Raw genomic sequence first — 11,852 nt, 5'->3', positions numbered from 1 at the left:
CTAGTTTGGGACAGCTGTGTATTGACAGCAAAGTGTGGACAGCTCAGGGAGGATTGAGAAGGCTTCTTTGATGCAGGGAAGCCATTTTGGCAGGGTGAGGCATAAGCTGGGAACTCCTTCCTCCTGTAAAGTTCAGCCTGGCCTTTGCAGCAGCCCAATTTGCTCAGCAACAGAAAGAAATCCCTTCGAAATGCCTTTGTGAAAATCACATACAGAAATGGGTTGGCACAAGAATTGACAGGATAAAAAAGAACCAGCAGAACTTTAGAGTTGGTTACTGTGATAAGGGGCACTTTGAAAGCTGCTGAAATGGCAAAGAAAGAGATGGGGGCCATGCAGGTGAAGTCAGTGAAGATGAGGACGGCCATTTTCTTGGCGATCTTGGTATCTTTGTGAGTAGCCATCAGCTCTGGATTTTGAACTGCGAAATAAATCTTAATGTAGCAAGCACAAATGACAATGAAGGCCACCACATTGAATATCAGGATGGTTAATATATACACTTGTGAGACCGTCGTTTCCACATCCATGGGGAGGCAGATGCTGACTTTCATGTAATTACTGATACCCACTAGGGGCAACATAGCAATCAGAAAAGAAAAGAGCCATCCCCCAAGCATAATTGGAATGACATGTCTTAATCGCAATTTTTGGTCCACTCGAATAGCATAGGTGATGGTGTGCCACCTTTCCAGCGTGATGACTGTGAGGGTGTAGACAGAGAGCTCACTTGCAAACACAGTGAAAAAGCCAGCAGCACTGCATCCGCTCCCTGTTTGCCAATCTATGGCATGGTTATAATACTGGCCTTTGGTTCTGGAATCAACGGAGGCAATGAGCAGCAGATAGAGCCCCATGCAAAAGTCTGCAAAAGAGAGATTGCATACGAGGAAACGGGGCACGGTCAGTTTGTAATGACTGGTCAGAAGAACAAAGAGGACAGTCATATTTCCCAAGATGGCGAAGATATTAATCAGCCAGATGAGGACTCTGAGGAAGTCATAGCCCATGATGTCTTCACAGGGGTTGAAGGCATCTGGTTCAGGGGCACAGCGCAGCGTCCTTGGCGAGCAGAAACCATAGTCATAGTCCCAGGTGCTCAGCTCACTCTCCAAAAGGATGGCAGAATAACTGGGGAACGAGTATTTAGGGTCAGTGCAAACTTAGAGATTTCCTATGATTCTGGTTATTCTGGTAAAATTAAGAATTAAAGCTTTGTTGCTTTTGTTTTGTTTTGTTTTTAAATAATCCTAGGAAAGGAAAAAAGTCACAACAGCCTCAGTTTTACATTTCAGTTGTTAGGTAAGTTGAGAGCTCAGAATTGATGCAGAAATAGATTTCTCTCTCTCTCTTTATATATATATGTATATATACACACATAAACATGTATGAAATCATTTAATATACAGTAATCAAATTGTTTACATAAATGATTTTGCTTGGAAAACAAATTTAGAGTTCCATATGCATGTTAAGTCTAAGCTTCTAGGCGTTTCCTTAGCCATTTATCTCATTTATTTGCCATTCAAAGTGCTATCAAGTTGTTTGTAGTAGAATGCAGATAGGAGTGGAAGGCTAGAATTGTTGAGGATTCATCAACTCTAAAAGACTTGTTTACACATTAAATCCCCTAATCAAGTAATCCAGTTGAGAAATGGAAAATAAGGATAGATGAGTAGAAACCTAGAAGATGAAGACTAGAGTGTGGACAATAGGAATAAATGGATCAATTAGTTACTTTTTTAGGGGTACGAGTCAAATTCTAAGAATGGATTGAAAAGGGACTCTGTTCCTAGTTAAAAAACAGTCCCACCTCTGCCCGTTACTCCCTCCCAACCCCATTGCTACTGCATGAACTCAAGTTTACATGCTCTCTCATGGGACAATTGCTTTTCTTCTTGGGTATCTTTCTCAGTCCTTTCTCCTTTACATTGTTTATTCTTCACAGAATTCTTTAAGCTTTTTTATTAACTAAAACTCAATTTTTAGGTCCCATGGACTAGGGAGTAAAATCCAGAATCCTTGAGATGCCCTTGATTTGTACTGTCACCTCTTCCTGTCTTAACTCTAGGAAGCAGTCGGGTATTGCTTCATGATTCAAAATATGGACTCTGGAGATACTGAGTTGGAGTTCTCACAGGCTGTGAATCTGGCAGAATTACTTAATAGCTCTGCACCTTGAGCTTCCCATTTGTCAAATAATCCCATATCCTTTCTGAGGGTTGCTCTAAAGATTAAATGCATAAACACATGTAGAATATTTAAAATAATGCTTGACCTATGAAGTGCTCAGTGAATGTTTGTTATTTATGTAACTATCTCTTGTGAATCTCCTACATAGCTTCCCCTTTGGTGGGTGACATGAAGTGGCAGATGGCTTTCAGATTAAGTTCTTCGGTTTCATATCTGTATTTTAATATATTATTTCTTCTGCTTTGAAGACAAGACTTTGTCTTGCATTTCTTTGTCTTTCTAGTGGATTCTGTGCTGTAATCCGTACAATATTATAAACATTAACACTGTTTTGTATACATGTTAAAAATTCCTTCGTATTCTTGAAAATAATATCGTCAATGCAACTTTTCTTGAGTCTACAGCTCCAATGAGCTTATCACTCCTTTGCTCTGCCATAACTCTACCTGAGAATTATTGAAATTTCCAGGCTATATTGTTATTATGTGACAATGCATGTATATCTTAGCAGTCTTATCTCCTTGAAAGAAGGTATTAGGTTTCATTGACTTCTGAAATCTCAGTACCTCACCCAAATGTAGCCTGGATATTCAATACATGTTTTTATGATAGATCATTAAAACTGATTCTGCCTCTGAGAGGAATTGAGCAAATACAGGGACAATGGATGTCTAAAGTACGATGCGTGTCCGTGCAATAAACTTTCTTGTTACCCACAGTCTGCTAGTAACATCTTGGTAATCAGGAAGTGGGCATAATTTCTTCCTCCCTGCTATTATGATTATGCATTTTACTTTAGGGCTCATCACACACATTAATGTGTTTATCACACATTCAAAGAGGACTGTTTTCTCTACTTTCAAAACTCAGCTCCTCATTTTCTTTAGAAGGAAGTGTGTGTACAATAAGTGAGAGTTGAAATGAGCTATTTGAACAATACCATCACTGAAGGGAAAGAGCACAGATCAATAAAAACAATAAAGGAAATCTATGACCTGGGGATCCAAAGAGGAGTAGATTACTACAATTATCAATTTGAAACTAGGTGAGACTCTGCTCTGTATGAAAACTATTTAGGAACCTCACCTCTCCTATCACTAAATTCAGAAAACACGTTTCTTTGTACTCATCAGATGGATGTCAATACACCAAATTTAAATCTTTGAAGAAATAATGGTATTTATAAAGAATTATCAAAGAAAATAGGTTATATATTAGCTTTAAAAAGGTCCTTTAAGTCCATCTCATTAAATTCCTCATTTTATTGTTTAGGAAACCACTATTAAAGTAGGTAAGTGACTTGTCCAAGGTTCCTCTACTTTTTTTTTGGTTTAGGGGCTGCACCAGGCAGTGCTCAGGGCTTACTCCTGGCTCTATACTCAGGGATCACTTCTAGTTGTGCTGGGGATTGAACCCATAATGGCTGTGTATAAGGCAAGTTGCTGTATTATTCCAGTGTCAGGTCCTTCTACTTTTGTCAGTAGTGGTAGCATCAGGTTTTTATAAACGTAGTCCAGAGTCCTTTCATTTCCTGACTCAGCTTTTCAAAATGTGGTTATTGACTAACTTCTATCAGAATCACCAGCGGCTTTGTTAAAATGCAGATCCCTTGATTTACCTCAAACCTTAAACCAACTTCTCTAGGGACAGCATCCAGGAATCTGCATTTTAAGAAAATTTGCTAGATGATTTCTACAAAATATGAGCCTTTATTAAGTCAGGTAAAAATGCCTTGATCTTTGAGTTGCATTACTCCTTTCCTTTACTCAAAACTACTTAAGCTACTACCTACACTAAAAAGTCTAAATATTTTGCCATAATTTATGAATAAATTTTTATCAATAAGTTTTATTCAAGATCCCTACTAGCTTTTAATACTAAATACAGCCCGTGCTGGGTTCTGTCAGTAAGCATTCTTTTGCCTTGAGGACCCTTCCCAGGTCACAAATTTAAGTAGCACCAAGTGGGTTGTGGACAGCAGGTATGAGATAGATTATAATAGCCCTGAATTTAAAAAAAAGCATTTAATATTTACAACGTACTCTAGATGTTGTCATATTTTTTTAACAACTCCCTTTACTCTGATAGTTTTGAAAGTCATATTACTGCTGGTAATGTAATACTACTGGGAAAAACATTTTCTAGAAAGATAAATATTGTTCAAGAATATCCGATGCCTCTGGAAAGAAAGATGGCGGCCGCATGGGAGCCTTGTGGACAGCAGGTATGAGCCGGGGGTGAGGGAGCGACTAAAACCTCATGGGACGGGGGGGGGGGGGCATTCTGGTCCATCCTTCACGCCCTACCAAGGTCACCAGTTGCCCCCCACGAGTGGCTCTCCGGCACGGCCACAGCCCCAGAAGCACAAGGACTTAATGCAGAACCCAGCAGCTTGGAGCAGAAAAGTGAACGGACTATGCGTTAATCCAGGCCATCATGTCTGCCCGGAGGAGAAAGGGTGTTGCTCCCCTCCGCCCTCTCCTCTCTGGAAAGAAAGATGGCGGCCGCGTGGGAGCCCTGTGGACAGCAGGTATGAGCCGGGGGCGAAAACCTCACGGGAAGGGGGGCGTTCCCGGCTTGTCCTTCACGCCCTAACCGAGGCCACCAGTTGCCCTCCACGAGCGGCTCTCCAGCACAGCCACGACTCCAGAGCACAGAAACCAATCTCTTAATTATCTGACTCTCAGTAGAAATACTTCCAGGGTTAATAAGTAAAATAGCAGAAATCCAAAACATCATTTAATTCTTGAACCCAGCTGTAGAAAGCAAATCATTTCACAATGCTTTTTCAGCATGGCTGATTTGGGGGGGGGTAAACTCTAAATAATAATGGTGCAACTTTTATTGAAGCAATGAAGCTAGTCAAAGTAGACAGAGTGTTAACTAGAATTCATCTGCCTCACAGGCATTGGGGGTGGGGTGGGGGGTGGGGGTTTATTGGGGTTCTTTGTGGTGAAAAATAAGTATTGGTAAAGGGAAATGTGATTGATATTTGCATGACCGAGACCTAAACCTGAACGCTTTGTAACTTTTCCCACAGTGATTCAATAAATAAATAAATTAAAAAAAAGAATGTCCGATGCTATGAGAACATGACTGCCATAAGATTCATATCCAACTCTGAGGAGTCCCAATGTCCAGTTTCTTTCTTTATTACCATCCACTGTCTCTAGTAGTTTGGTAGGGAAAGAAAGAAGAGAAAAGAGAAAAAGATGTAGAAGAGAAAGTTAGATTAGAAATGTAGTTTCTGTCAGTACATGTTCGTTGTAGCATCAAGACTGAATACATTTAAGCTCCGGATCATAATGATCATGCCCCTTTGAAGGGGAGTGATAGTAGCTGTCACTTTGTAGACTAGTGACATGACTAATGAAAATCTGCACAAATGAAGCCATCATTTAAACAAACTCTCAGTGACATCAAAATGCCTTCAAAATTTTTTAATTTCTGAGAAGAATTAAATTGTAGGATTCATGTGTGGGCACATTTTAAAGGTCTTTAAAATTTTAACCAGTTGCAAAAGATACCCGATTAACTGGATGCCACGTGGAAAGAAAAGTTGCAGTTTAGTGCGATTAAAAATGCTTTGCAAATGTCTCTCCAACCAAGACTTTTATCAAAAGAAAACCATCGGCACTGATAATAATAGGGTGCGCATAGGATGAGGAATGCTTTCTGAGTTTCTTTGCATGCAAATACTTACAGCGTTTCATTATTTGGTTTCCTTGCTGTGCTTTCACATTGTTTGGAAAAGTTTTCAAAAATGGAAAATGAAAAATTCTGCCTGAAAGAGAAAAAGTAAGAAGAGAAAAAAAAAGTAGTTGAGCTTTTGCTCTTTAAACTCAACCTGATCATGTCTCTTATGCTTTGTTCATCCAGATTCTTTACCTATTACACCAGCGTTGTGTTCTGCACCATTGTCCTACCTGAAATGCTTCCTGGGGAGAGAGTAAAGGCTTCTGAATTGTCATTAGAGCGCTTCCAGCTTAGATAAAATGCTTCTGAAAGCTAAGTGTTTTGTGTGGGCTTGAGAGATGAAAAAAAAAACTTAAATTTGTCCTATTGAATCATAGATTTTTCAATGCTCATTAAAAACTACCTTTTGGGTATATTAAGTTTTGCTCCTCACTGGGCTCCTTTCCACACTGACCTCCGTGGCTGTGCATTGTAAGTGGGAATCTCTTTTGTATGGATTTCAAGATACTGGTCCTGACAGCATGATGTGAATTTTCTGCCTTTATTTATTTATTTTTGCTTCTGTGCCAAAAAAATATGTGTGGGTGATTACTGTTCCTTCATCATTCCCTGTAAGAAGTTTAGGGTTTTGGGTGGTTGGGTGGGTAGTGGCGGTGAGGGGGGGGAGGTCAAGAAAGTCAAAGATGGTCTCTATTTATGTTTCTAAAATGAGACACCACACACACACACACACACACACACACACACACCCTTGTATATGCCTCATAAAGATACAGCGTGGGACCGTTTCTTGTCAATGAAAGTGTGGTTGTTCTTGGCTTTCAGATAGCAATACTGGGCTTTTGTCTACTCTTCCCCCAAATTTTAATCATAAATAGCAAGGAGGTCTTTGGGACCATCTGCTCAGGCAGCTGCAGGGCAAGGGGTATCTCAGCATTTGCTCACCCCCCCCCACCTCTGGTCCAGCTTTATGATCTCTATCCATGCTGACACCCAAAGTTTCTCGCCTTCGGGATCCTGAGGGATTTGGTTCACCTATAATCCTGAAAAAGACATTGCCATCTCACTTTGGCATTGTCCCCAAATGGTATAATATCATCCCCTCCCCCATTTGCTGCCCCGAGATAATCTCTTTTATTTACTGGAATATACAGCTTCTAAACTGAAGTTTTTATGAGTTGGTGATCTCAGTACCATGAAAGTGGAGTTTTCCAGAGTTGCTTCATCCTGGACCAGGTTTGCTGCCCTCCAGCCCACTCACCACTCTGCTTTTTGAATTTTGGATAGGGGAGAAAATTAATATTTCACAAAGGCAAATCTAAGAAATATGCTTGAAAGCCTTCAGCGGTTTGAGCTAGAAAAATTAAAGAGCTTGCCTTGCCTGTGGCAAATTGGGGTTTGATCCCTGAGCCCGCGCAGGAGTGAGCCCTGAGGATGGACTACTGGGTGTGGCCCTCAACCCCCACTCCTGCTCCTCAGTGTTTCTCTGTCTTCTAGACAACATTGCTCTGGGGAGAGCCCATCAGAACCTACAGCTTCCTGGTTTTCTCTCTTCATTCATTCTCCAAGTAACAATATCTTTCTGTTCCAGCTTTTTCATTGACTCTACCTCCAGCCTTCTTTCTTCTGCATTGTGCCATTTTGTAAGACATTCGACCTCCCTGGTATGCTTTTCCCCACACTTATCTAACCAACTTCTTCCACCTGTGTGTCAAGGTTAGCAGAAATGGCTTTGGCAAGAAACCAGAAGACCAGTGGCCATTTGGAAACACTTTGTGTGAGCAGAGTCCAGCATGTCACTGATACATTCAGCATGGGTGTTCAAGAGCATTACCCCCGAAACGCTAGTGCGAGGCTGTGTGCGGGAGGCGGGGTGCTGGTTGTTCTCTGAAGTTTGGTTAATGGCAACAGGATCGCTAACAGTGAGTGCTTTGTCTTCTGAACATCTCAAAAGCATCAGGTAGAACTGTGTCTACCTGTACAAGGCACAAAGTAGGTATATATTAATAATACTGGTTGATTATCTATGGGTGATGCCAGCCACTCTAATGGCACCAGCAGAATCCTAGCATCACTCTCAGTGCCTCACATAACTGATTGAGAATCCTTATTAGGCTGAATAAGGATTCCTGAGAATCCTTCAGGACAGTGTTTTACCAACCTGAGCTGTGACCCTTTAGGGGGTAATGAAAATAATAGAGCCCATCAAGTCTGGTGTTAAAAATAAAGATGAGGGGCTGGAGAAATAGTCTAATGGGTAGGACATTTGCCTTGCATGGGGCAGACCCGGGTTAATCCCCAGCATACCATAGAGTCCTTTGAGCACCACCAGGAGCAATTCCTGAATGCAGAGCCAGCAGTAACCCTTGAGCATATCTGGGTGTGGCCTCTCAAACAAAATAGAACCCCCCCAAAATAAAGATGAACTAAAACACTACAATAGACAAGAAAAGAGCAGGTCTTATCTAGCAATACATGTTGCTATGTTTTATGTCAGTTCTACATGTGACATGGATGCTGCACTACCATGTAATAAAAATGTTTCTTAATATGAATCTTAATGGAAAAAAAACAATGCTTTTAGAAAAATGAAAACCTCCACATCCTGCTAATCCATTCTAAATCAGAAATTCATCAAAGGCATAAAAAAACCAGTTAAATGGTCCCCACTGGACAGGAGCTGGTGCTCTTTCTGTGCCCACACCAAATTAGTCCTTAAAATGAGAATTCGGCTACGACTGGAAGATAGCCTTCAGCTGGGAGAAGAATAGATTTTAAAAGCAAACACCCTCCCCACCATGATGATGTTTTGTGTCCCTTTTCCTCTTTATTAAAGGCTACGACATCCCATAAAATCTAGCCTCTTGAGCCTTTGTCCCGCTCTTCTTTTCAAATAAACAACAGCAGCAAGTATACCCGCCCGCCCCTAATAAAGGATGCTCTCGGAGAAGATTTAGAGGAAATTGATTTTTGAGATGTGAGTTCTGTATTCTGCTCTGCAACTGCAAATCAGAGCCTAATTTGAGGCTATAATTCAATCAGCCCAGAACAGGCTAGAGAGGCCGCCTCACTGCAGGGTGAATCGACTCCTCCTTGTCACTTTCTAAGGATGCTTCGCCCTCTTGTCATCCACCCGAAAGTGACCCATGGCTGGGTACTAAAGCGGGCAGGCAGGCAGCGAAGGAGTCGCAGTCCTGTGGGAAATCGGAGTGCCCATCACAGCTTGTCAGACCTTCTTTTGGGGGGTGCGGTGGGGGATAGATGGGGATGGGGTGCAGTCAGACCATGGCTGTTGGTGCTCGGGGCTTTGTCCTGGCTGTGGTCAGGGGTCACTCCTGCTGGTACTCTGGGGACCATCCATAGAACAAGCACCGGAACCCCTGCCTAGCCTCTAGCTTTCGACTTACTCTTTTGGTGGCAGGTCCCTAAAGGCACAGCAGTGACTGGGGTAAGTAAGAGTGGCTTCCAGGAGACTGGAGAATTTTTCCCGCGAAGGCAGTGTTTTTAGAGAGTAGGATGATGTGGCAATGAGGGTCTGAATGGACTCCAGCCCGTCACTAGGCAGGGCCTGCAGTCTGGTGGAGGAAATATCCCTGAAAAACAACGGGACAAGGACGTTTTTATTTACTTGTTTTATTATTTATATATACAATTGATTCTTGAAACGAAATCTCCTCCCCACAGGTGTATTATTCTAGGTTCTGAGGGATCTTTGCTCCATCCTACCTTCTTAATTTTCTCATAAAATTAAATTAAAGAGAAAAAAAAAGCTGTGCTGAGTGTTTCCTTTTCTTCAAATGTGCCCCACTATTTTTTTGTGTGCTTGTGATAACTCCTCAGACCTGTGTTCCTTCACTAGTTTTTCCCTCCCCCCTCCGATTCCTTTCTCACACACTCTCCCTCTGCTTCACGCCACTTAACAGACTCATGCTTTATGAGACCGCAGGCAAACGCAGTGATATCAGCTTTTGTGCTGTACCCCAGGGGGACATTTGAGGACTTCGCTGTCTGGATCTCTGAGTGATCAAGCCCTTCGGGCATGGCTGGTTCTGCTCTTAAGAAGCTTCATGTTGCATTAGCCACGTCTACCTGGGAAGCAGAAAGCACCTTTCCAAATAGACGAAGGATCCACGCAAAGAATGCTACTTAGGTTTTGTGTGAATAAGCCCCGAGAGCCTTCTTTACCCTGGACTTGAGGCAATGTCCAAGAACTCGCCAAACAAGTGAAATGTGAGGAGGAAGAAGATTCAGTGGCAGTTAAAAATTTCCACCCATTTCTTTTTGTTGTTATTTGGGGCCACACCCAATGGTGCGCAGGGCCTACTCCGAGCTCTGTGCTCAGGGATCACTCCTGGTATGGGCTTGGGGGACCACACGGGGTGTCGGGAATTGAACTCGAGTTGGCCTTAGCCACTGTGCTACTGCTTGGGCCCCTCACCCATCTCTCAAGTAGCTGCTGCGGACAGTTTCTAAGGGTTTCCGTAGCCTTGCCTGGCTCTCCAGCTAACTGCCCCAAGGCTCAGTGACTAGCCCCTGGGAGGATTTAACAGGGGCCTGAGGGGTAGATGGTGACTGGTGGGGCCCTAGGTGGGACCTTCCAGCAGCAGAATTTGCACCTTCCCTCCATCCCCAGGGCTGCAGATATTTGCTGTTTTTGTGTCTTTAATGAATTAGGTAACCAGCTCTCCAGTGCTGCTTTCTCAGATAGATTAAGGATGGGTCTTTGCAGATCTGGAGGGGTGAGTGTGTGTGTTATTTTAAATCAGGATCATGGAGAACAGATGCTTGGGAACTAAGAGACCTTAAGCCGGACCCACAGTTCTGTCTTTCCAACTGTCCCCACAGTGAAATTTTCTCCTCCACAACCATCTGGCACACTTCGTAGTTTATTCACTTATTTGATCTTTGTTTGGCCCCATTCTCAGAAAAATTATTATTTTTAGCTTTTGGGTCACACCCTCATGGGGAAACAGTGTGGGGGGGGCACAGGTGGGGCAAGGAAGGCGCACATCATACTCACAAGATGCTGGGCCCCGCGGCCCCCAGGAAGGCTCCATGCTGCATCTTCTCCAGGCGTGTGTTTCCCTTCAGCTCCCTGTAGGGACACAGTGTCCTGAGAGGCGTGGCACCTCGTGTAGAGCCCCGCACAGCTGTCACGCCTTTGGGCCAGCTGGGATTGCGTGCTCAGGGTTACAGGAGACAGGGAAAGGGGGTTCTGTGCATGATGCGGGAAGAAGGTCACTGCTGGGGGGTGGCCTGGAGAGAGGGTACAGGTAAGGTTGCCCTGCTGGTGGGGACCCTGGTTTGATCCCTGGTACCATATATGGTCACTGGGTGTGGCTCAAAAACAAGGAAGGACTAGAGAGAGAGAGGAAGAAAAAGAAGGAAAGGAAGAGGAAAGAAGAAGGCAAAAGAAAGAAATAGAAAGAAAGGAAGGAAGAAAGAAAAGAAAGGGGAAGAAATAAAGGAAGAGGACAAAGAAAAAGGAAGAAAGAAAAGAAAGGCAGAAAGGGGCTGGAGTGATAGTCTAGCAGGTAGGATGTTTGCCTTGCACTTGGCAGACCTGGGTTTGATCCCCAGCATCCCATATGGTCCCCCAAGCACCGCCGGAATAATTCCTGAGTGAAGAGGCAGGAGTAACCCCTGAGCACTGCCAGGTGTGTCCCCAAGAGCAAAAAACAAAAAAAGGCAGAAAGAAAGAAAAAGGAGGAAAAAAGGAAAGAAGGAAAGGAGACAGGCAGGGGGCAAGGAAGGAGAGAAGAATGAAGGAAGAGGGAGAAAAGCATGGGGAAGAAGGAAGGAGGGAAGGACTGGGGTATGTGTTCGGTCCCACTTTTTCTCTGGATTCTTGCTTTCTCTTGGGGACAGCATGTGTCCTAAGCTTAACTATCTCCACACCTTGTGCCGCCCTGACATTGTGGAAATTCCCACCCAACAGTGGGGGCAGGGGTGATAGGTTGTTC

At 43.2% G+C, this 11,852-nt stretch overlaps 1 protein-coding gene across 1 annotated transcript in view; it reads right to left on the bottom strand.

The window, feature by feature from the left end:
- Positions 1-11,852, bottom strand: part of LHCGR (luteinizing hormone/choriogonadotropin receptor) — a 58,314-nt gene continuing 46,462 nt past the window's right edge. The window contains 5 exon segments of the mRNA XM_056118840.1: positions 1-44; positions 47-1,131; positions 5,897-5,977; positions 9,297-9,482; positions 10,910-10,984. Coding sequence (XP_055974815.1) covers positions 1-44; positions 47-1,131; positions 5,897-5,977; positions 9,297-9,482; positions 10,910-10,984 — 1,471 coding nt within the window.

The sequence above is a fragment of the Sorex fumeus genome, unplaced genomic scaffold (genome assembly GCF_029834395.1).
Source record: "Sorex fumeus unplaced genomic scaffold, SorFum_2.1 ptg000003l, whole genome shotgun sequence".
Classification (NCBI taxonomy): Eukaryota; Metazoa; Chordata; class Mammalia; order Eulipotyphla; family Soricidae; genus Sorex; species Sorex fumeus.
Note: the sequence above shows the minus strand (reverse complement) of the source record. Positions and strands in the feature narration are given on the sequence as shown.